The sequence below is a fragment of the Amblyomma americanum genome, chromosome 5, assembly GCF_052857255.1.
Source record: "Amblyomma americanum isolate KBUSLIRL-KWMA chromosome 5, ASM5285725v1, whole genome shotgun sequence".
Taxonomy (NCBI): Eukaryota; Metazoa; Arthropoda; class Arachnida; order Ixodida; family Ixodidae; genus Amblyomma; species Amblyomma americanum.
In genome coordinates this window covers 201,733,472-201,759,156 of record NC_135501.1, presented here as the reverse complement: position 1 = coordinate 201,759,156, position 25,685 = coordinate 201,733,472, and the positions used below count along the sequence as shown (strand labels likewise).

Genomic DNA, 25,685 nt, shown 5'->3' with positions numbered 1-25,685 from the left:
CGACGTTTCGGCTGGAGGACCAGCCTTTTTCGAAAAAGGCTGGTCCTCCAGCCGAAACGTCGTGAATTAAATCCTTTTATGTTTCTTCAATTTTTGGTGATTTTATATATATATATATATATATATATATATATATATATATATATATATATATATATATATATATATATATATATATATATATATGTGGTTTTTAGGGAAAGGAAATGGCGCAGTATCTGTCTCTCATATAGTTGGACACCTGAACCGCGCCGTAAGGGAAGGGATAAAGGAGGGAGTGAAAGAAGAAAGAAAGGAAGAGGTGCCCGTAGTGGAAGGCTCCGGAATAATTTCGACCACCTGGGGATCTTTAACGTGCACTGACATCGCACAGCACACGGGCGCCTTGGCGTTTTTCCTCCATAAAAACGCAGCCGCCGCGGTCGGGTTCGAGCCCGGGAACTCCTGGTCAGCAGCCGAGCGCCCTAACCACTGAGCCACCGCGGCGGGGTCCGTAGGAAAAGAACGGGTATAATTAAGGGGACGACTTCACACGGAAAAGGGCTACAACTTCCAGTAGCAGTACACCTTGCTGCCAAAAAAGATTTTTAACGTAGTCCCCTGCGTGGTGTCCCTTTAGTCCGAGGCTCCTTAGGGGGTCGATATATCGTCGGAGCGCTCTACCAGGCGATGCTGGCTAGCGGCTTTTTGGTAAAATTTTAATACCACGCGACATTTAAACGAGTGTCTCCCATAAAAACAAAAACAAACGCGAGACTTGAAAGTAGATGTGCCACATCACTTTACAGTTTGGTGCTACACAAGAAACCGGCCTGTTGGCGTGTAAATATTTGAGGGGTCTGCTTTAGTGCTTGCCTTTTTTTTGTTTTGCATTCTTGTTTAATTTTTAACCATGAACTACTTCTTGGCTCTTATTTTTAGCATCTTTCGTACAACACCGTTGTGAAATCACGGTGACGGTCACGGCTACATCAGCGCCGAAATCAAAAACGCGAATTTCGGTCCGAGGGGTACTCAAGCGCACGAAAGCAGCTATTTAAAAAAAAAAACTCCTGTTCTCAACGTCCTATTTGCCTTTGTCACACGGGCACTTTCAAATGGCTCTTGAGTCGAGAGCCGTCGAGAATCTCAATCGCTGCCGACTCGAAGGAGTTCTGCCTCTGTGCGAGTAAAGAGTAGTTTTATCTTTAAGTTCAAATTAATATTTGTAACATGGCGTATTCGCGTACGCAAATCACACCGAGCGCTTTTTTTTTCTCAAACAACTGCAGTACGGTATAGTTTACTTGCGCCTATTATGCTCATTCAGAGCATGAGTGACGAATAGCTGTTTGGTATTGTTCGTGTGGTTAAAGTCACTAGAGGTATTTGTGCATTGTTGTTCATCTCTATTAGCTCTCTCTAATTGCTAATTAGGTTTATATCTTCGAGATGTCTCTCTATAGTTGGCTGTGTGTCAGGCGTATTAATCGCAGTTAATTAGTGCGCTGTTATATACACTGCATGGACCACGTGTACCCTGTTAAGTGGAAGCTCTTGAAAAGCCGCAACATGGACAGACTTGGACCTTGTAATTGAACTTGCCGGGAAATAAACATTCACTGAATTCGTCGTATAACCGCCGACCGCCGGGGTCTTCTTCCTTGTATTCTGAACAAGAGTACTCCTATGTGGGAGTATAAAGGAAGCAAGCCGTCCTCCTCTAGTGCACTGCAAACGGTGTGCGCTACACTCTAAACAAAAAGGAGTAAAAAGGGAGTAAAACTGTCCTCTAGCGAACTCCCTCTAATAAAAGGGAGGGCGCTAGAGGACAGTTTACTCCCTTTTTACTCCCATATGGGTGTTTTTTTGTTTAGAGTGTTGAGGACAGCCTACTCTCCCTTTCTACTCTTTTCTACTTAGAGTGTGGGAAGCCCGAGGCGCTGACTTCGAACATCGCGGCCTTGGCGCGCTGCTGAGACCCCAATTAGGCAAGCTGGACTCGCTGCACGAGATTCACACGGATTATTCTCCTCCTCATCCTCATCCTTTCCTCGGCTTCACCCTCCGCGTTCCTTTCGCGCTCGTGTGGGGAGGCAAGCTATGTCGACACCACGGTCCATTGCCTCCTCCGCCTCCGCCGCCTTTTGTGGACACGACACGACCCGAAAAAGAATTGAGGTGAAAGAAGCCGATTCGGAGGAGGCCATGTATAGTGTACGCGGAGGTTTCCCGCAGTAATGTCAGTTATTAATTGCTTTATTTTTATTTATTTTATTTACGACATACTGCAGGCCGTGATGCCCGAGCAGGAGTGGATTACAGAAACAGACAACAAATTGAACAATAATACCAAAATGCAAAACAAATCGCAAGCAGCAGGGAATGACATGGAAAGGCAAAAAGCAAGCCAACGAAACAAGCTAAAAAAAAGCTATCAATGGTCACTTATCAGGTCGAGAGACCGTACACACGAAGCTGGTAAGCTGTTCCAATAACACTGATGGTTTGCGGAAAGAGAGAGTGCTGAAATCAGTTAGTCTTCGCAAAGTACGGGGTCAGAGAAAGGAGGTGAGAGTGTTGGATTCGTGTGGTGTTCTGTAATATCAGATACGGTGAAGAACTTATTCCAAGTTTATGGTTAAATAACAAAAATAAGAATTTCAACCGAAGAAATTCGCGCCGGGAATGAAGGGTTGGTATTAAATTCGACTGCATTAATGGAGTTGCGAGGCATCGTTTTTTCCGTCGTCGTCAGGCGCTGCTGTTGTCGCTCTTAAAGTCTCCTTCAGGCCGTCTGCCGCGCATCGCTATGTATGGAAACCGCGAGGTGTCGCGAGAGACGCGGCGGCATTTACGATGCCTATAGTCGTGTGCAGCTGAAACTGCCTGCTTTGTTCTCTCCGTCTCCAGTGTCACCGATGCGAGCGCCGCGTAGTGTAAAGTGTGCGAGTGACAGAAAGGACACAGTGTGGACTGCAGGGTTTCGCGTTTGTCTTGTTTATACTTAATCCCCGACCTGTTGCGCTTCAAGGTTGGGATAGATTCTGTATGTCATCTCTCCCAACGTTCTGACTTGTGTAGTTGACTGTATAGTCACGACTTAGCAGGGTCGGCTAATTTTGGTTAGACATATTAATAGGCATTGTAACTACGGGACGAAGACTACCCTATGCATGGGGTCCCGTAATATTGCTGGTATCTAATAAAGTTTTCTTCTTCTGACTGAGATGTTATCCAAGTGGTTGCGAAGATGTACCGTTACTAAATGCAGGACAAAGGTAATATACGCACTAGCCTTGCACGCGCTTTCCATGCTAACAGCACGTGCGTATGCCGCTGTAAGATGCAGGCTATGAATTGTACGTGCTTGAGTGCATTTTTCCCTTCACGCTGTAAAGGCGGCATGCGACCACTCCATTGGTGTGCTTTCTTCGAGCAAGGAATCGCGTTAGGTGGGACAGGACATGAGAAGAGAACGTTATGGTGGGATGCCAGGAAAGCGTTAAGGGTGCACTAAAGAAGAATCTGAACTCGTCTTGTTACCGCGGGGACTCTATGTACACGTTCCGGACATTCTTAGAAACTTCGGATTATTTTCCTGTGCGGCCGATTGCCATAATTAAATCGGATTAAATGTCCCGGCTCCCGCCTTTTTTGAACTGAGCGCGGTAGGTAGGCGGAGTCAACCAACGCGTGGAGTGCCTTTCAGCCAGTCCAGTGGCGGCTTCGCTTTTATTTTGTTTTTCAGTCACAGACAATATAGCCGCAAGTTTAGCCCACGGAAATAAAAATTCGCATGGACTCTTTGATTTAAGTATCACTCCGCCAATGGCACGGCGGCAAGCCGCGCGCTGGCTGACGCGGTGGTGGACTCCTCCTCGCATTGAGTTAAAAAAAAAAGTGGGAGCCGGGACGTTGATTCCGATTTAATTAGGGCAATCGACCGTACAGTACAATAATTCGAAGTTTGTAAGAATTCCCGGAACGTGTGGATAGAGTTCCCGGGGTAAAAAGACGCGTTCAGATTCCTTTTTAGTGCACCTTTAAGCTGACGTGTCACAGGGTCTGCTGTTGGAGGCCGTCGCTTGCTGTTTCCTACTTTTCTGTGTGAATATGACTACTGCTCTGAGTGCAGTAACATCATTTTATTGATCAAGACTTTGTCGGTGCAATCGATCAATAAACTAATCGATCTATTAATTGATTGACCGATCAATCAGTTAGCCAGTATCCAATCAATTAGTCAACAAAATAATAAATAAATAAGCCAATCATTGATCCAATCCGTCAATAAACCAACAATTAAGTGAAGAGTAAGTTAATCAGCCAAGCAATAACTTAATAAATTAGTGAACCAGTTACTGAATCAGCCAATAAATAAATAAAACGATTTCTCAGTAAGTGAGTAAAGCAATCAGTTAATGAGTCAATAAGTCAGTCAGTTAAGCAGCCCAGTTTATTTTACATAATGTAGATACATGGAGTGCCGGCGAAAAAAGCCCAATTGTTCCTGACTCGACCTGCGCCTTCAATAGGCATTGCACAATCTGCGTCTGCAATAGACATTGCACAATCTGCATATATGTGTGCAATACTGCTGCACTGTGAACGTCATTTTGCCATCCCCTCCCCCTTTATTTTTAGTGTCACGGTCCGTGGTCTTAAGCCCGCGACGGCCTTTTCGGAACTGGATTCTGGGTGCAGGTTCTTCCGAGTACATGCATCAGTTATTACTGAAACCGCGCGGGAGTTTCAATTATTGAAGCACCCGCTCGCTCCCACACGCCTTAGCGGCGGCGACTTCCGGCACGCTGACGGCAGATCGATACAGCTGCTACTAATGGCGGCCACTGACGCACGCGCCGCTAAAAGGATGGCAAGCAGAACGGAAGAGAGGGAGGGTGGCTGGGAGCTGTGCACTTCTTTGCAGCTTCAAGACGCAACGCACTGAATAGGGAAGGCAGCTCTCCCGTGCAGTTGCGCAAAAAGGGAATCCATTGTGCGCTTTTCCTGCCAGAAATGATGCCCTTAACAAAAAACTTTTGTGCAGAATTGATGGGTTCCTCGCTGCGTTCGCATTTACAGCGGGGAGCTACAAAAGAAGAGCGGTCTTCATAAAGGAGAAGAGAGAAGGGCAGCGGTTTCGATTTCGCTTAATTGCTGACTGCGGATCATTACCCGCAATGCGCCAACAGGGGCGGGAAGCTGTTTAGAGAGGAGCTTCTTTTTTTAGTATAGCTGATCCCGCATTCGCAATTTTTCGAGAATTTTCGAACTGAGCGATCCAAGTCATTTGACGAGATGTACGATGTAATGTTCCTGCTGTTTTGTGACGTTCGTGACTTGTTACTGTAATGTGTGGAGCCCGTCACTGGGATGTTTAGAGCCCGTCACTGGGACATGTAGAACCTCTCACGGGGACGTATAGAACATCTTACAGGGACGTGTAGAACCTGTCACTCGGACGTGTAGGAGCTGTCGCCGGGATGTGTAGAACCTGCCACTTGGACGTGTAGAACCTGTCACTCGGACTTGTAGGAGCTGTCACTCGGACGTGTAGGTCCTGTCACTGGGACTGGTAGGACCTGTCACTCGGACGTGTAGGAGCTGTCGCTGGGACGTGTAGAACCTGTCACTTGGACGTGTAGGACCTGTCACTCGGACGTGTAGAACCTGTCACTTGGACGTGTAGAACCTGTCAATGGGACTTGTAGGACCTGTCACTCGGACGTGTTGGAGCTGTCACTTGGACGTGTAGAACCTGTCAATGGGACTTGTAGGACCTGTCGCTCTGACGTGTAGGAGCTGTCACTTGGACGTGTAGAACCTGTCACTTGGACGTGTAGAACCTGTCACTTGGACGTGTAGAACCTGTCAATGGTACTTGTAGCACCTGCCAATGGTACTTGTAGCACCTGTCACTGGGACGTGTAGCGACTGTCCCCGGGGCGTAAGGCGGATCCAGTGTCGAGGATTAGCCACGAACGCCCTTTTCTGCGAGCTTCGAAGCCTTGTGACGCAGTCCAGCTTCATGTCAGTTCAGTAGCAAAACAACAGAACCACACAAATTCGCCTTCGCCTTGTCTTATGTGCTGCGGGAAAAAAAAAAGTGCGTCGAGGCATTTATTCGTTTCTCCCGACTGGCTGATTAAGAGTCAGCAACGAGACGTATTGTTTACGTGTCACCAATTTCGCTCTCTTCAAGAAATTGGGAAGACGTGCGGGCTGTTTAGGTATAAGGAAAGGAAAGGAGCCAGCAGCGATTGAAATCAGCGAAAGTAGAAGGCAGTTCTGTGGCATTTTTTTTTTTTGTGGTGACAAAGTGACTTCAAAAAATTGTTGCAAATTCTGAATGATGTTTATCACTAGAAAAAAAAAACAGAAAAGAAACGTACGCCTCCTTTTTCTAGTTCTCTTGTTCTACTCTCTTCCGCAGTTTTGATAGCTGATCAGCAGCTATCAAAACTAACTTCCCTAGTACACTAGAAAACGGAACAAAAATTGATTTTATTTTGTTTGTACGCCTTCGAGCTCGGTGTGAGGTTACGCTGAGTGGTGCGCCTCCAACGTTGGAAAGAGAAATGACAGCGCAGAGGAAAACCCAATGAAAAGAAAGAGGAAATTAAGGTTGACTTTACTGTGCACCTACGCCGTTAAGGAAACGTGAGTTGCCCCTTTAAGGGTAAGAAACGTTTTTATGTCTGCCTTTATGGGACTGTGTCTCCGGAAGTGGAGCCGCCAGCTGTATACGAAATAAAAAATAAAAAGAGAGGATGCTGTGCAGCAGTGCAATATTGCCGCTCTCTGCTCAAGCACTGCGGGTGGTCGTGTAGTTGGTGGGGCGACCGGATTGGTTACTACGGCTTAAGCGATCCGGAGACGCAGCGCCGTGTGGTGGTAGGCTGGCCATCATGATGGCCGTACGTGCGACGTTGTAGAAAGACAGGCTAACAAACAGGCCGGCAGGAAAAAAGAAAGGGGAAAAAAAAAGAGCGGACGGGTTTAGCGGGGAAAAGTACTTATAACATCTCTTGATCCCTCCGGGGCTGTGGCGCTACGTGGAAGTCACGTAATGCTCTGATAGCAAACATCCCGACGCTTGTATAGAGCGGTCGTAGGTCAGCGGAGACGACGCTTCACTGGCGAGTCCTGCTCGGCGTGCTCCGAGCTGAGAGAGTGAAAAAAAAGAAAAAGGAGCTCCTCCTACTTGCCTTTTCTGGACGCTGTCTCGATTGCGCTGCTTAAACCTTTTACTTTATAACCGTGTGAAGTAAACATGCTCGTCGCTCTGTCAGGACCGCTCATGCGTGAGAAGTCTTGTTAGACTTTGTCTTATCATTCATTCATTCATTCATTCATTCATTCATTCATTCATTCATTCATTCGTTCGTTCGTTCGTTCGTTCTGTTCTGTTCTACTCTAATCTATTCTGTTTTATTGTAGGGTACCATTAAGGAATGACAACAGGAAGATGCTCTGGTATGCACAGCAGCACAGAGGGGTTAAATAATTGGTGGATTCTGTCAACTTTTGTGTGTGTGTGTGTGTACATGCGTGTGTGTGTTTATATGTGTGTGTGTGTGTGTGTGTGTGTGTGTGTGTGTGTGTGTGTGTGTGTGTGTGTGTGTGTGTGTGTGTGTGTGTGTGTGTGTGTGTGTGTGTGTGTGTGTGTGTGTGTGTGTGTGTGTGTGTGTGTGTGTGTGTGTGTGTGTGTGTGTGAGATGGAATAGGAAAGGGTTAGTTCGAAATGAAAGCCTGAAATACTTTGTTTCCCAGAAGCACTTATCTTGTTATAGTCTCCCCGTCGGTAGTGCACTTCGTCGCTGATGCTCTGTAGTGCACGCCTCTGCGCGCAGTCGTGTAGAGCAGTGAGGGAAGCTGTTGATGGTGGCATCAGCAGTTCGGTGCACTGATCTCTTCGTCGGACGCAAAAAAAGAACATACCTTTCACGTGTTCCCTCATCTCGGGAAGCAGGTACGGGGTCAGTGCCTTCTATAAACACTGTTTCTACAAGTCAGTGAAGAGGCCCGGGATGCAAGATGGGCGAGGAGAAACTGCCCTCCTCACTCTTCTGTGACTGCGTGCAGGGACTGTGCGCAGTGCACAGGTGGCGAACTTAGTGCGCAGCCGCAGGCGGGGACTGTGTCGAAGAGGGACGTAAGTACGTACACGTGCTCTTGGGGAAAAGGGGCATTCCAAGCTTTAATTTGAATGTAACACCTGTCAGTTCCGTCGCCTGGTAAAAAAAAAAGTTTAAAGTTAAACAAGCTATACAAACTCGACGAACACGTCTGGCAACAATTTGCCGTACTAATAAAAAGAAACGTATATGCCCGTAGCTGGCATTTTAACTCAATTTCAGCGCACTGTCACGGTCACTGTATTCGAGGCTGTGTAACGCTGCATCGAACGCGACACCGTTTTCTGGCGTGAGAAAGCGCCTCGACCGTCGAGAGTGATGATGATGGTCGTGATTATAAACACGTTTATTGCGCGAGGTTGCCTGCGTGGCCTATAATGCGGATAAAAAGTGTGCAACACGCGGGCAAGCAGGCTGGTGCGTCAAAATGGAGGCGGCGTGGTCTGCGGGCCCGCGCCGCCGCGCGCTGCGGTCTTGTCCAGATGCCCTAATTTACGGCCCGTCGTGGTCGTTGCGCTGACCCGGAGCTGGACCACGCGTGGTTCCGGAGTAAACCGGACCGCGCCAGGCCTGCCCCCCCCCCCCCCCCCCCCCCCCCCCCCCCCCCAAACCAAGCGCGAGAAATGCGAGAAGCGGAACGGAAGAAAGAGAAAGAAAACACGGCCGGAGAAAGAGAAGAAGAAGAAGAAGAAGAAAGGAAGCGCTCATTCTCCCGCCCTTCTTCGCGCCAACGATATGGCTGCAGCGTTTCTGCGCCGGCCGTGGGTAACCACCGTTGTTTCTCTTCTTCCTTGGCGCGCGCCACCCAGCAGAAGGTATAAACAGGCGGCTCGCATTGCGCAGCTGCCCCTGTCGTAATTGTGCAGCTTTCTCCGGTAATTTCCGGCCTGCGTGAGCACGCGTCATAGGAGACGTCAACTCTTGTCAATCACTGGAGACACATGCGCACAGTGGGCACTAAAAAAGATTAGGACAAGCGACCGACGACTGGCGCGGTGGAGATAAAAAAATTATGGCAGCACTTTGCCAATCTAAAGCGCGGCAATGCCGACTGCGATTCTAGCTTCGCGGGATCCCATACCAGTGACAAAATGGACGCAGAAAGAAAGGACCGGGAAAGGGCTTTCGCATTCGCGTTCATAAGCAGACTCAAGTGCAATCCTGTAATTTTTCGATGCGTGCACGTTCACTCGTGAAGAGTCCTGCGTGCGCGCGATAATGTTCTTACCACGGGGGTGTGGTTGAGTTTAGTTGGATTAGCTAAAACGAAGACTACGCCGGGACAGGCTCCCTACGGAGTCGAGCGAAGACTCTAAATGGACCGGCCTGGACTGAAAACACTCAGCGATGCGTTGGCGTTGAGAAAGTCCTTGGTTGGAAAAGGATTCCGAGCGCTGTTCGCAGTATGCGTGGTCCAATTAAGATAATTGGATTAAATGCGCCTAATTAAAGCGAAGCTAAGCCATGCGTTGTGGGGACAACGCTTTTACTCTAAGCCGCACGCTGCTTTAACAGCGACAACCAGCGCCACGAACGGAACGAGCGACATTCAGTTCTATGCATTAATGGAGTAGGCGTTGTAAAGCCTAATTACCTGAGAGCATTGAAAAGCGCGTACTTACCTTTCGCCGTGCTTAGAGCACATGAAGGCGCAGTTTCGAACGTGTGCTGCTGCTGCGTAGACCTAAGAACGTTTCGCTGCAATTTATTATTATTATTATTATCATCAGTATCATCATCATCATCATCCGAACCACCTCCTCTTCAAGAAGACTTCTCCCCACTGATCCATAATTAAAAAGTGGTAGGATTTTAACGTAGTTAAACCGAGTAGGCGTGTATGGTTGGCTCATGGTTTTGCTTTGATGCGTCGTCCGGCAGCCGCAGGTTCAAAACACAGTCGCGGCAATATTTATTTTATTTTTGTAGGTTAACAAAGGTCACCCTCAAGCTCACCCCCAAGTTCACCCTCCCATTGGCTACAGCTTGCGCGACGCTCCTCCGGACTATCCCGAGCTTAGCCGAGTTACTCCGAGGGTTCACACAATTTTTTTTTGTTGAAACCGCGTGAACTATACTGCTCTCGCACTGAAATATTTTAAAATATTCTTTCTTTGCTGGGCTGTCTCAAAATTGTTGTCATTTGTCAGTCATTATCTTTGCTCCAAGTATGAATGGTTAAGCTTGAACGTCGCGGGATATCCCCGGGAGTAACTTTATGAAGTTTGTGGATTGTATTCTTCCAACCCTGCCGCGGTACTTAACTGTGTCACGTGTCCGTGCATTCATTCTGCACGTGGGGGCGACAGAAGGCCGAGACCAAGTTAGGTAAAATGTTTTGTATCTTGCTTCCCAGAAGGACCCACCCACCCACATAGACAGAGTGTTCAAACACTCCTTGATGCACCTACAGACGCCATAACTGTGGCTCGTCCTCGAACTAGATCAGTGCGCGTTTTCCACCTCTCTAGTATCAGAACCCCCCCCCCCCCCCCCCCCCCCCCCCTCCTTCTCAAGTGGGGTTCTGCTGTTATCGCTCACACTTGGCTTTCAGTGTTCCCCTTCTTGGCCCACTTATATAGGGTTGCACGTTAACCCCGTGACGTTTTTTTGTCTCCGCTGCACTCAAGCGCGCCATTCTAGTGTGTTCATTGTTTTGCGAGCAAGTGCTGTTAACCGCCGCTCTGGATGGATGGGTAGGTATGCGGGTTTCTGTTGCTGGGCAGTTGGTCGCGGGTTCGGCACCTGATCAGTTCGGCGCTACGTTCAGTGGTGCAAGGTTAGGCGATCAGAACGGAAATTGGGTTTGCACCAACTTTGTGAACAGCGACAGCGTGTGTACCGAGAACCTACAGCGCTGTAAACATGGGACACCCTATTAGGTATAGTGTAAAGGGAGTAAAGAGTCATGGCACTGTAAACATGAAACGCCCTATGAGGGAGTATAAAGGCAGTAAAGAGTCCTCTCGCACAATCTCTATTAAGGGCCTGCCCAATTCCCGGGGTAAATCTACATCACTAAATGCCATCATCATCATCGTCATCATCATCATTTTCCATCGTCAGTGCTTGGAAAGTGGGTCTTTTGACCCCACCTTGCCTATTGAAAAATACTTGATATCATGGTGCTGTTTGACCAAAGCTGTCCTTGCGTCATTAAAATTCACATCACCATCGTCATCACCATCAGAAAAAAAGTTTAAAATTTCTGTTTACTATCGAAACACGTGATTCTTGATGTTTAGCGGAGCGCTGCTGTTAGCGGTTTAACATCCATCACACGAGAGAGCTGATGAAGGGGTATGTACGGGGTGTTTCACCTAAGACTACACAGTTTTTAAAAGTAGGCTTTTTGAGTTCGAACGCTTTTTCGACATATAGCATTGTCACCGGTGTAGTGCATGAGAATGCGGCTAAGATGTACTAACTAGCAGGCTGGTTGAGTAATATTGAATAGTTAACTTTTTAGCCATTACAGTTAGGAGCCTTATTTATTGACAGTCGTGTAGCCCACTGTAAGTGATATCCATATCAGTTTTTAGAATTTTGAAAACTCTTTACCCTCGGCGCTGTGGCCGAACGAATTTTGCCTATTTCGACGAGTTACGTGCACTGGAGAGGTCGCTTTGCCTGCGAGCTTGTCGAAAGCGGGTGTATTTTGGTGCGATGTAGCCAAAATTTGTTGGGCTACAGCGCCGAGGGTAACCGCGTTTTTGAAATTTTAGAAACTGCTGCGCCCCGCCGCGGTGGCTCAGTGGTTAAGGCGCTCGGCTACTGGTCCGGAGTACCCGGGTTCGAACCCGACCGCGGCGGCTGCGTTTTTATGGAGGAAAAACGCTAAGGCGCCCGTGTGCTGTGCGATGTCAGTGCACGTTAAAGATCCCCAGGTGGTCGAAATTATTCCGGAGCCCTCCACTGCAGCACCTCTATCTTCCTTTTTTCTTTCACTCTCTCCTTTACCCTTTCCTTACGGCGCCGTTCAGGTGTCCAACGATATATGAGACAGATACTGCGCTATTTCCTTTCCACCCAAAAACCAATTATTATTATTATTAACTGCTGCGGATATCGCTTACGGTGCCCTACGCGCCTGTCAATAATTAAGGAGCCTAACTGTAATAGTTAGAAAGTTGAGTACTCAATATTGTTTAACCAGCCGGCCAGTTATAGCACGTCTTAGCTGCATTCTGGTGCACTACACTGCTGACAACGCTACGCCGGAAAAAGCGCTCTTCTAGCTCAAGAGGCATGTTTTAAAGATCGTGTAAAGTCTTAGGTGAAACACCCTGTATAGCAGTCGTTATTTTGCTTCCGTTTTGAAGCTCTTGATACTGGGTGCATCGTGCTGTAGGCGTTCCATTGACGAACGTTGACAGACAGCGTTTGTTGCTCTGACTAAAGGTCGCGAACAGCGTGCACATAAGTTCGCGTCATAATTTCGCGTGACCCTTACTTCGGGACGAGGTATTAATGCGCAACCCCACAGTGAAAACCACTGACGAGCTGTGCTCGTCACCTTCTATAGAATGTTTCAGTTTGCCATGACGAGTGTATGGATTCGTTCAAAACCGCGGTTGTCGTTTCATACTTTCCAACTATCATCGTACTAGTAGTGTAACTGCCATGAAAGCTAACCTTTCTCTACCGCTTCTTTCCCATCGCAGGTCAATAGCTTCATTATGTACTTTTCACAAAATTGATCATAATCCTTATCTTAAAGAGAGGTTGTTAAAAAGACCATCGTATATTTCAGCACGCATTGATCACCGCCACAAAGCTTGGATCCCTCCTTGTCGCACGAGATGTTTTCACGATTAATTCATACCCAGAACTTGTGTCAGCTGGAATCACCTTCCCCACAATATTGTTGAAATTACCGATACTATTGCCTGTCGAAACGCTGTTACTAATTTTATATAAGTCTCTGCCTATATCTATGTTTTATTTTATTTGCTGCAGTTTTCTTTTGTGGTTTGTTTTGTGTAATGCTGCCTTTTGCTAGTGCTGTTACTAATCTTAAATCAGTGTGTGCTGTAACTATATTCAAATTTTTTAGCTGCTGTTTTTGTTTTTTGTACTTATATGTTATTCCCACTCCCCTCTGTAACGCCTAACGGCCCTGAGGGTAAATAAATGAAATGAAATGAAATGAAATATATAGCGGAAATAAGGCAAAAAAAAAACGCACGTGATTCAGCTAACAAGCTCGCGCGCCGGATGTTTGCGGAGCGTTTTTCTTCACATCGCCGCGACTCCCGTTTCTCTGTCTCAGATGTGGCGGTGGTCGGTGCATCTATTTCGGGTGTCGCATGGCCCCCGGACGGCGGCTTCGATCGAAGCCAGTCGATAGTGCATATGCGGACGATTCGTGCGCGCACACACACGCCACACATAGACAAAAGAGGGGATCGGATTTCGTATTTTTTTTTTCTGGCCTTTCGAACGCCCCCCCCCCCCCCCCCCCCCACACACACACACACACACACACTGTTAGCTCCCGTTTCCCTCTTCTCTTCCCGGTATCAATTGCCTAATGGCGTGTGCATACTACTACGTCGGTCGGTTAAACGAGCATAGCAGCCCACCCCCCCCCCCCCACCCCCCTCCCGCTGCTGCGCGAGGCGCTTATCAGTCGCCGTCGACTCGTTCTCGCGCGAATCGAGCTCGCTAGCTCTCGGCAAAGCTCATTAGAGCAAACGAGATCGAATTCGAACCGCGCGTCTGACCTTTCTTTGGTTTGGTACGTATGGAGTTTAACGTCCCCGTGGCTCCGCGGAGGCTGTGTGGGACGTCGTATAGTGGAGGGTTCCGGAATAACTTCGACCACCTGACGCGCTGACATCGCACAGCACACGGGCGCGCATTTCGCGTTTCGCCGCCGTGACCGTGAGTCTACATCCTTGGGCTGAGCGTACGAACGCCAAAGCCACTTAGCTGCGCCGCGGCTGGTGTTTGACCTTTCTTGTCCAGCGTTGCCGCAACGTTGACCGACATTGAGCCAACGTTTGGCCGTCCCCCGCGTTTATTTGAATGCGAAAGCACTGTACGCCTCATCGGCAACGAAACCCGGTGTTCAGATGAACTGGGGTCCCGAAACTGACATGACACCGGGCAAAGAGAGAGAAAATTTCTTCCGAAGGTGCGGGGAAATGAACCGGGGACTTTCCGATTGCGAGGCGAGCACGCAAGCGGAAATTCACACTGTCGCTTTTTTGAAGGCGTGGTTTCTATTACACTCAAATTTATGTTCTATTTACATAACCGCGTTGGTTCTTGGCGGACAGGTGTGACTCTCTAGTATATGCGTTGCCGTACGACTCTATGCTAATGAGCAGGTGTGTTAAAGGAAGAGACAAAAAATTTAAAAATAAGGAAATAAATATTATAGAGACAATGCTTTTGCATTCAAAACACGTATGGAGTCATTAGTTCCCTCCGTAATTTTTTTCCTATGTGACGTTACTTCAAAAGGGTCTGCCGATAAAAATAATGTAGCCTCTCTCGCCGTAGAGTCTGAAAATTGGTTTTTGGGGAAAGGAAATGGCGCAGTATCTGTCTCACATATCGGCGGACACCTGAACCGCGCCGTAAGGGAAAGGATAAAGGAGGGAGTGAAAGAAGAAAGGACGAAAGAGGTGCCGTAGTGGAGGGCTCCGGAATAATTTCGACCACCTGGGGATCTGTAACGTGCACTGACATCGCACAGCACACGGGCGCCTTTGCGTTTCGCCTCCATCGAAACGCGGCCGCCGCGGTCGCACGCCGCAGAAAATTATAGGACGGCTCATAGATGGCGGTAGCCGCACACCTTTATTAGTCACTACAGGGACTCTAAACAGGCATCGGCCGCGTCCTTTGGCTGCTTTTCGTGCCTTCGCTTTCGCCCGCTTGTGTTCTTCGATCTGTAGGCAGCGCACGTTATCTGTCAGGTTGTTTTCGTGGCTTTACGAACCACCGCCATCAGCTTCTTTTCTTAGCTGCGTAGCGCTCTGGGCGTCTCTCGCCGCCTTTTGTTGTTGTTGTTGTTGTTGTCTATTGGAGTTGTTGCCTCAGAAGCGATCGCACATCCACGGTGGGGGATTGGCCGGGGTTTGGTGCAGATCCAAACAGGAGAAAAAGTCGTCCAGGCTTATCTCAAGCGGCTCATAAATACAAATTGAGGAATCTTGGAAGACGAGTAACGGATTTTGATTGGTTTGGTTTATTTGGTTTATGGGGGTTTAATCGTCCCAAAGCAACTCCGGGTATGAGGGACGCCGTAGTGAAGGGCTCCGGCAATTCCGACCACGTGGGGTTCTTTAACGTGCACTGACATAGCACAGTGCATGGGCCTTAGAGAATTTCGCCTCCGTCGAAATTCGACCACCGCGGCCGGGATCGGACCCGCGTCTTACGGGTCAGCAGCCGAGCGCCGTAACCACTGGGCCACCTAGGCGTGTCCCGTTTGGGTCTTAGACCAGCATTTCTATCTCTTTACTCATTGAGATCCATTGCACAGTCTAACTAGGAATACGCCTATGTTAGGTGTTTTATGTGTGAGCTATGTTAGATTTGTTAACGCTCGATATTCGATCGCTGCCACAGCGTCGGCTTTTTTTTTTTTTTTGTCGACCGACTGTTTGCGGAGGTTTCTTCTTGAAGCGATGTGACGTGTTTATTTTTAGAGTATCCCATGTCCAATGTACCTTGAGCGAAAGCTTTTGCGAGCCTTCCTTTGGGCAAACGTTTGCATTGCGGAGATACAGCCTGCTGAGCCATTTCCGCAATGGCGGCTTTACGGGCATATTAGCTCCGTAGATAGCGCTATAGAGCTCTGATTGTGCCCCGTTTCCGGAGTCGCCTCTGTCTGGACAATTCTGACGGCTCTCAGAGTTTGACGGGCGAACAAAGGGCAGATCAAGAATGCGAGAGAAACACGCCGTTCGGTTGTCGAGACTTCACTGGATGCACAGCACGCAGCGCAATTCAGTGCCGATAATTTTTTTTAATTTGTTCTCGGCGATGTCAACTCCAGAAGGCGCAGAAAAAAAAAACGCCAAGGGAAACTCGTTTGCTCTATATAGCTTCGACTCAAGTTTCCTATGTCTTATTTATCTTAATGTGTATTTGTCCTCACACACGCAATAAAAAGTGTATGAACCATTGTGCCCTGATTTTGGATGCATTTTTTTGTCTAGGAATTTTCTTAGAAATTCTTTCTCGTTGAATTTGCTTAGTAGGAATTGTCTTATTTACTTGGTGTGTATATTCATTCACACGCACACACAAAAAATAAATGTAGGAACTAATCTGCCCTGGTTTGGAATCTGCCCTGGTTTGGGACTTATGATTTGAACAGGCTGAAGAAAAGAATAAATCGGTGCGAGAGACGGGGGAGGGGGGGGGGGGGGGTCATGTTAGTGAATTCTCTCCATTTCGATCTACAGGGACGCGAATTGCTTATACTTGGAACGAGATCGCCAGCGGCGTCTCCATTCAGGGAACTGAAATGATGGAAGGAATAAGCGATGCAACAAAAAGGGGAAAAATAAGTGAAACAGAGATGGAGGGAAGAGTCCGATCTCTCCTCCCCCTCAATCGAAGAGAGAGACAGAGAGAGAGAGAGAGAGAGAGAGAGAGAGAGAGAGAGAGAGAGAGAGAGAGAGAGTTCCGTTTCGCACCCGTCGTCGTTTCCACCGCCGGCAGTCAGCCGCCTGGTCAACGGCTGTGGCGATGGCCTTCGTCTTTGACGAATGGGACCCCGTAGTTGGTTCGTGTTCGTCATCGGGCGAGCGAAGCTGCCCGGCCCGATCGATGTGCTATATGCAGCAGGGTGAAATGTCTGCCGCGTCGCTGCCATTGTCCCGCCGGAGGCTTGTAATGTTCCGCATTTGCCCGAGCGTAAGCGTGGACGTTCTGCCAAGGAGGGCTCGGAGTTGAATGGGGTTGTCGTTGAGCCCGAGCTGATGGGACCTTCGAACCATCGGCATAAAAAGGCGTTCATTGTGAAGCGAATGGCGTCGGAGTGATGGTGATGGTGTAGTGGAGACGTATGAACTGAGGAAAGTAGTCGGTAAGGGTAGAAACGATAACAATAATAATAATAATTGGTTTTTGGGGAAAGGAAATGGCGCAGTATCAGTCTCATATATCGTTGGACACCTGAACCGCGCCGTAAGGGAAGGGATAAAGGAGGGAGTGAAAGAAGAAAGGAAGGAGGAGGTGCCGTAGTAAAGGGCTCCGGAATAATTTCGACCACCAGGGGATCTTTAACGTGCACTGACATCGCACAGCACACGGGCGCCTTATCGTTTTTCCTCCATAAAAACGCAGCCGCCGCGGTCGGGTTCGAACCCGGGAACTCCGGATCAGCAGTCGAGCGCCCTAACCACTGAGCCACCGCGGCGGGTAGAAACGACGGCACGATTACACTCTAAACAGAAGGAATTATAAAGGGACTAAGCGGTCCTCTCGCGCACTCCACTTCCATTTCATTTGTACTCCCATATAGGTGTACTGGTGTTTAGAGTGTAGCGTCGGCTTCTCTTTCGCGCTTGAATTTTATGCGCAAGCGTTAGAAGCCTCATGAAAAAAAAAAATGTGTTGTCGGTTGTAAAATTGCCCCATTGGCTGGAGGAAAAAGTGACGTCACTTCCGCTAAAGCCGTCAACAGCTCCTAATGTTATCGCATTGCCACCGCATAGTAATTAGATGTCCTTGAGAATTTTTTATTTTCGAAATCGAGGTCCGAAAAATAAACACAAAAAGCTTCCAGACTTTTTGACCTTGTCCGAAGGGTCAAAAACATTCGGCAGAATTAAGACTGCTTACGTATAGCTGTGCGAAATCATTACTATTCCTGGGTGCATTGGCATCCACCCGCACACGCGTATGTATGACACTACCCGCAACGCTCTACGGCGAACGGTTGCATCACAGTTTATGATACGAAAGCATCAGGAAGCCATACATACAATTGAATGTGCATATGTCGTCGGTTCGAATTCCTGCTGCAAGCTAGTCTCCAACTTGACTGGTGGTGGTAGTGGTTTTTTTAAATTAAAATAATAGTAAAAAGGAAGGAACAGATTGTTTGCTAGCCCCGGCATCTGCCATCGATACTGAAGCACCTGAGCTGGGGCAGCGGAAATAAAGGATAGCAGGCAGAATGGAGAAATGAAATGAAAGAGGTGAGGGGACAGGAAGAGAGGATAGGGGGAGAAGTAATATGTACAAACTATTTACACAATAAGAAATGTGTCCAGGATGTGCGCGTGATTAGTTCATTTTAGAGGAGTTAAATCACACACGCGCACAGCACTAGAACGAGAAATTGTATGACGCCACCGGGAACGCTGTACGACAAACGGTTGCGTCACAATTTTGATACGAACGTCGGGAGAACTGGCGCCACATTGAGATTGGCCAGCGGCGTGTTTATATAGTCGACGACATTTATATTAATGTCCGAAGTGGCGATGCTCAGCTTGCTGTGTGCGGCCTACAGCCGCATCATGACGTCACCCTTTTTTCTATCGCTGGGATTTTCTCTACCATCTGTCAGTACACAATAATGCAGCCGGCTTTTCTGCAATGGGACTATCCCAATGTTTTCGCATTAAAAGTACGGGAATGACATCGTCAGTGCGTGGCAGTCATTTTAGCAGAATTGGCCCGGCATATTTGTCGGAGCAGTAGCACCTCGGTCAAATCTTCCAAATGAGTCAGTGAGCGCGTGCATTGTGTGTTGCGCTCTTGTCCAGCGGCGCACTGCCTTCCTGTAGTTTTTTTTTTATATGAACGAGATTGATTGCCTCAAGGCATCAAAGGGCGAAGGTGTGATGAATGATGCAGTAATGATTGAAGTAATGAAAGAAGGCTAACAGATTTTATGAAGCCCAGTAGTGAGCGATGATATGGTCTCTGCGTCCGGGTTACCGCTAGACGCAGTCAGTGTATCCGTACGATATATCCATCTTTCCGGAGTCGGGGCTGCGCGCACATAGCGAGATTCTCGCCGCCCTTACACACGTTTTTTAGTCAGTCTGTAGGCTGCCTTTAGACTTTGTCTATAAAGTATATAGACTCTCTAAAGACAAACCATAGAGAACAGTCTACAGGCAATACAAATCCTATAGGTAGTCTTAAGACAATCTATAGATTTATGGCCGTACACTTTTAGTAGACTTTTGTCTATAGACAGTCTGCAGGCTATGCATCGACAAAAAGAAATATTTATAGGAAGGCAATAGAGTCTATAAGAAGTCTATAGACTCTCCATAGTCCATTTTTATAACGGCGGCCGGGGCACGCGAGCCCTTATATTCTCCCTGTCGTTATCTGGCCGCGTTGGCTCCCTGCGGGAGCGGCCGCAGCATCCTCCGTTTGTATTACCGCGCTCCTGGGGCGGCCCGGACCAGTGCAAACTCAGCCGCGATAAGGGACGGCACTTTCCTCGCCTGCCGGCCACAGCAGCTGCTAGACTGCAGCGATAAGCGCCACCGTGGCGCAGGGCGTGGGCACTCCCGTCTTGCTTCTCCTCGGTAGTGTTTGGATAGTTCCGTGCAGTGCACCCGAGCGCGGTTTTGTTACTAAAGCGAAGGCTTTATTAGGGTATGTCGGCGGTTTCGTGTCATCAAAACGTATCCGCGGCAATTGTGAGGAACTAGAAAGAGCGAACGTCTTAAAAGTGGTTATAGTCGAAGCAGGATGATGTGAGGATGCGGCGCAAACATTTGATGACGATCGGATGAATAGCTAAATAATTAGAGCCAAAAATGTGCAAAAAGTGGCCGTGGCCAGGGCGAAAGTGGCGCCAAATTTGAAACGCCGGAAGTATAGTACCACGTGACCGGAAGTGTGGACGGAGCCAACGCGTGGCTCGAAATTTGAAAGCTTGGAACGAAGCGTGATGGAAATTAGAGGAATTGCACAAACTCTCAGGCAAATAGGGGCAATAGAGGCAAAGAGGAGCAAATAGAAGGGACGAGTGCCGAGGAGGTTTCAATGATATTGCATTGCTCCAGTGCAGGTTACCGCAGTGATCTCGAATTTTTTACGGGCTGTCAGCGCGCTTATTTGAATTGCTTGAGCATTGTTCCTCTCGTGGATTGAAGGGTGACACATGAGGACACTCGATCCGGTTTTTGGTCTTGGTAAAAATGATTCCATATGTGGCCCTTTCAGGTCGTGTTGGTGTTTGTCCGGCGGCAAAAGGCGCACTTATTGCTGAGAAAAAAATGAATTTAAAATATTTTACCACTGCTCGATTCGAACTCGTGACGTCTGCACCGAAACAAACTCCGTGATCACCGTTTCGAAGTGAATGGATGCCTAGCCTAGCCTCTGGGATTCACAACAACAGTTTGTGGCCGCGCTATAGTTTAGTTGCGAAATTGACGAGTGGTGGCGACACCTGCATTTAGTTTTTTAAACAGTTTTCCGGGTTTCACGAGCACAGTTTTCAGTGAAAGTGGCGTCTTTAGTTGTCGTTAGTATGCGATTATCTGTCAGTGCATGCCAACTTCGGTTTTTCCTCAGTGTTCCTTTAGTGTAGTGCAAGCCCGCTATGCGTGAAAGGAACGATGCGTGTAACAAACAGTGCAGTTCTTAAAACGGCGCGGATAGAGAAATGTTCGACAAAATTAAGCACAGAGAAAATCGTGTACACTGGCGCATTTACAGTGAGATGACTAGACAGCGTATGTAAGTGAGACCTTCACCGCATGCGCTGACGTAACCGTGGGTTTGGGAGGCATGCCCAACTGCGGCTTAGTATCCATATTTCTTCCACCACCGTGTTACCGAGCCACATGTGTGCCCGAAATCCAATAAACGGGCTGTTATGTCAGTGCTTGCGCCGAAACTCATGCCTACTCTCCCCACGTGGTAAAGTTTTTAAGATTGCTCTCGTGTCTGCTGTATTCTTCGTGCTTTTCTTGCGTCATTGCGCATTTTCGCGCCATTTTTTTTTTGCACCTGAAAACAGCGCACCAACTGTAGCAGCGCTTAAACAAGTATTTATCAAGAGAGAGACAGGGTCAGCCCACCTGGCGGGCTGTGGCATCAGCATGCGCAGGCACTGTCTGCAACAATTACGATCAGTTTAAGTCGTATCTCATGCACCTCCCTTCGTCCCAAATCTGACCTCACTGCATCTGAGTCGCACATCTTTCGTGAAGTTCAAACACCCTCCTCACCTCTGCCTGTATTGATCAGATCAATGTATTCGTTCAAATCAATGAGCGCAACAACAGGCAAGCTTATGGTCACCGCCGCCGCCGCCGCCTCTTGACGCCGTCGTCGGCGGCGTCCCTGGGCAGCGTCTGCCTGCGCTGTTCGTTGAGCCAGAGCATTCGGCGGAGCCTGCGCACGAGCGGGTGCTTGGCCCCTCCGCAGGCGCCCGTGAAGTCGTCCGCCTCCAGGTCGAACGCGACGACGCCGAGGAAGCCCGAGCCCGGCCCGTCCAGCAGCAGGGGACGGGCGGACTCCGGCCCGAACCCGGAGTACCAGTCCAGCTGCGACTGCACCACCAGGCACGCGCTGCGCGGACCGTAGAAGGAGCGCGTCGCCTCCCGCCTCCGCGATGACGTCGACGCAGGATCGGCCAATCGCGGGCGCGCGCCGGGCCTCCGGGGCCAGGAGCCGTTGGCGAGGCGACACATGTCGCGGTACGAGGACTGGCCCACCTGCGTACAGGGGGAGGAGTTGTGATGATGATGATGATATTTTTGCTTTAATGGCGCGAGGGCGTTCTTTGACAGTGGGGAACGGAATAGCTTTCGTTTTTTGTTGGAACAAATCTTGACTGCGGACTATTCGCTTTGGACGATTGAAGTTGGAGAACTGTTGAAACGTAAGAAGGCTATCGCGCGGTAATGAATAAACTCTGTGACGCACACGACTTTCTTAGCACACTTGTAGCTGCAATCTGTTTTCTTTTGTTGTTTATGTTACTTCCCGGCTTCTTCGCATCCAGCGAACGATAGTGATGATAGTTCCGCCCTCTTGTGGCATGAGTAATATCGAGGAATTCATTTTTTTTCCCGGTCTAAAGCGACGTGTCTTCTACGCGTACAGTAGCGTCTCAATGAGCGGAATGCTGTTGTGGGAATGTTTTTTTCCAGGGAACTGCATACATCCATAGTCTGGCCTGGCTTCGGCAACTTCGCTCGTCGCCCTGTCGTTACGTACAGGCTCTCCGTGGCAGGGCCGCTTACACAAACTTGTGAAGCCCAGCTGTTCTGCGCGCGTTTCCTTCGAGTGCGTGATTTATTAAGTGTAAGCTAACTTCAGTGCATCCTATTTGGAAGAAAAATTCCCAGGGACACCTCTTTGCATATGTGTCGGCAATGCGATAGCATCAGCGCTAATAGTGCCTTTACCGGAAGTGACGTCACTTGTCGTGCATGGACGTCGCATCCAGTCTCGTGACGTCACTTCCCTCCAGCCACTGGGAACGCTCCGGTTTGGTGACGTCACTTTCCTTCAGCCAGTGAGCGAATTTTATGACGGACGACGCGTTTCGCATTAAAAATTCACAGGGACACTTATATAGTTCCACTATGTGTTGGAAATGCGATAGCATTAGCCGCTGTTGACGCCTTCACCGGAAGTGGCGTCATTTCCTTCCAACCAATGGCACAATTTTTTAACTGACGACGCATTCCCATGGTGTTTTAAAAACGAGTTTAGCAAGCGGGCTCACCCGCCGCGGTGGCTCAGTGGTTAGGGCGCTCGACTACTGATCCGGAGTTCCCGGGTTCGAACCCGACCGCGGCGGCTGCGTTTTTATGGAGGAAAAACGCTAAGGCGCCCATGTGCTGTGCGATGTCAGTGCACGTTAAAGATCCCCAGGTGGTCGAAATTATTCCGTAGCCCTCCACTACGGCACCTCCTTCCCTTCTTCTTTCACTCCCTCCCTTGTCCCTTCCCTTACGGCGCGGTTCAGGTGTCCAACGATATATGAGACAGATACTGCGCCATTTCCTTTCCCCAAAAACCAATGATTATTATTATTAGAGAGTTTTAGTTTCACGTACGTAGAGGCTTCACGTACGTAGAGCTCTTACGGGTGACCAGTGCGCATGCGCAAAACGCAAAGGGTATGAGCGAGTCTCACGTACGTACGCGAGATTCGGATTTTTACGTTGCGGTCTTTGCGTTGCTTGCGTACGTAGCGTTGAGAAACATGGCGGCACCCTGCCCGCCGCTTCACGGCGATAACAGCTTCGTCGCTAATCCCTCGAGGCGATATGGTGTTCTAAACTGCTGTATTCGCCTTCGATTTGCCCATTCTTACCCTCGCATAAGGTTTCAAGCGACAAATAGCTTTTGTTTTTCAGACAGAAGGGCGATTTTTCAGCTGCTAAGCCTGACGAAGTAGCGTTGGTCGTCGTCATAGCAACGGTCTCGCTATGAATGGCTTCGCTTAATGACTTGTCTTGGATGATTTTGGCTACAACCAGTGTCTGTGTTTCTTAGTAGATGGCGCTAGGCGTAACGCGCGGCGTGTTTCGCGTACGTGTAACTATAAGGGTTTCAAACCACCTGCGTGCAGGCTACGTAGACTTCTCACGTTTGCGTACGTGAACCCTCTACGTACGTGAAACTAAAACTCTCTATTATTATTAAGCGGGACGCGCCATATGACGCTCTCTATTTATGCGCATCCACTTTGACGCCTCGGTAACGGAGAGAGCGCGAGAGAAGGAAAAAAAAACGAAGGAAAGGGCGAAACTGTCCAGCTCACAATTCCAGAATTTTTCCAGCTCAAGTCCGAGCGAGCGGCTGGAAGCCGTTTAGGAAAAACGAAGCGGCTCGACGCAAATGGCTCGCCCTTCGATGCGCGCCGAATGCATATGGGCCTGCTCTGCATCCATTTGAGGGGCCGTCTTCGACTGACTCCGCACTACAGCCTACAAGCGAACGAAGGGAGAAAAGTAAGTGATGAAAAGTAAATGCGTAATCGCCGAACGTGGACCCTCTATTTGCATATTGGCTCCGGTGGGCGCGCTGTAGAGGAACGACGCGATTACAATGCAGCTGCCAAAGCGTTCGTTTAGGCGCTATAGTAAGGACTAGGCACTTCTCTTAACCAGCGGTTCCGGAACTCGCGGGCCGACTTGCCCTTGGAGCCTTGACGTGAAGAGTCGCAGCTAATTCGTTTCGCTTGTTCTTCACGCAGCAGAACGAGCGAATGAGTGGGTTAGAGGTTTAACGACAAGTCGAGGCCTCGTTTTGTGCATCTTTATTATTGACACGCGATAGTCCTTGATTCCATCGTTTGACGGGCCGGTTGATCGGGTCGGGTAATTAACGCGGAGCTCTTAGCTGGTCACATTGGTACGCTTGCTCATTAAGACGCTTCATTAGTATAAGCGATGGCGCTAATAATTAAGGAGTGCCTTATTCAGTGTCACTATTTTTTATCGTGACCTAGAGTATAGATTAGCACCCTTAAGCGACAGTGGATCTTACATAGCATCACGTAAGGAATGCAAGCTCAGCTGCGTTTTGGTTGTCGATCACTGAGGCCCGTCGTGCAACTTTGGCGAACACCGCAGTTTCCATCTTTATGGATTTTATTTGCTTTCTAGGTGTCTACACGAAACAACGACGAAATGTAATGTAAAATTCCGTTCTGTGTCAGGAATAAAACAGAATAATGGGATATGCGCCGCCGCAGTGGCTTAGTGGTTATGGTGCTCGGCTGCTGACCTTAAACATGCCGACTCGATCCCGGCCGAGGCAATCGCATTTCGGTGGAGGCAAAATGCTAGAGGCCCGTGCACTGTGCGATGTCAGTGCACGTTAAAGAACTCCCCCCCGTTGGTCGAGATTCCTGAAGCCCTCCACACTCTAAACACTAGTACATCTGTACGGGAGTAAAAAAGGAAGTACGCTGTCCTGTATCGCACTCCCTCTTATAAAAGGGACAACATTCTCCATTTTTACTCCCATACAGATGAAATGAAGTGCGCTAGAGGATTAATTACTCCCTTTTTACTCCTTTTTGTTTAGAGTGCACTACGGCGTCCCTCGTAGCTGGTGTCGCTTTCAATTCAATTCGTTTATTTTCCAAAGTGGTACAAACACGAACTCTGAATGGTCCTCCTGGACTAAAAGTTGCACTAAGCAACTTGCCGAAGGCCCAGGGGCGACCTTACAAGAAAGCAGTCGACGCAGATTATCAACGAAAGAAAGAAAACGGCACTCATCAAAGGTCACATTGAAAATATATGGACAATAAAGAGGGTTAAAAAGCGTATATATACAGGAAACAAACGTTCAGACAAAAAGAAAAAAATCATTACATGATATGGAAGCACACGGTCAACGGACAGTTAGTCAGTTTAAAACCAAGCCAAGATACATCAAATCAGGGTGACGCGCAAGAGTTCAGTTGAGGTTAGAGAAATAATTTTTACATTCTTTCTTAGATGGCGAAAATTCCTTTGGATATTTGTTTAGAAGTGATGGAACATTATGCTTTAATGGCTAAAACTTATTTTCGGTGCGGAAATAGGGAACTAGCCAGTGTGGGGGGTTTCTAGTGAATACATCTATTGTTCGCTGTTGCAA

At 48.4% G+C, this 25,685-nt stretch overlaps 2 protein-coding genes across 3 annotated transcripts in view; one reads left to right on the top strand and one right to left on the bottom strand.

The window, feature by feature from the left end:
• LOC144133422 (uncharacterized) overlaps window positions 1–25,685 on the top strand; it is a 363,299-nt gene that overhangs the window by 90,275 nt on the left and 247,339 nt on the right. The window lies entirely within an intron of this gene.
• LOC144133420 (uncharacterized) overlaps window positions 21,228–25,685 on the bottom strand; it is a 42,787-nt gene continuing 38,329 nt past the window's right edge. The window contains exon 9 of one of the 2 annotated variants that reach the window (XM_077666510.1): window positions 21,228–21,790. In XM_077666510.1, coding sequence (XP_077522636.1) covers window positions 21,371–21,790 — 420 coding nt within the window. In that variant the 3' untranslated portion in view covers window positions 21,228–21,370. The remainder of the gene's footprint in view (window positions 21,791–25,685) is intronic. The other variant, XM_077666509.1, reaches the window with a different exon arrangement.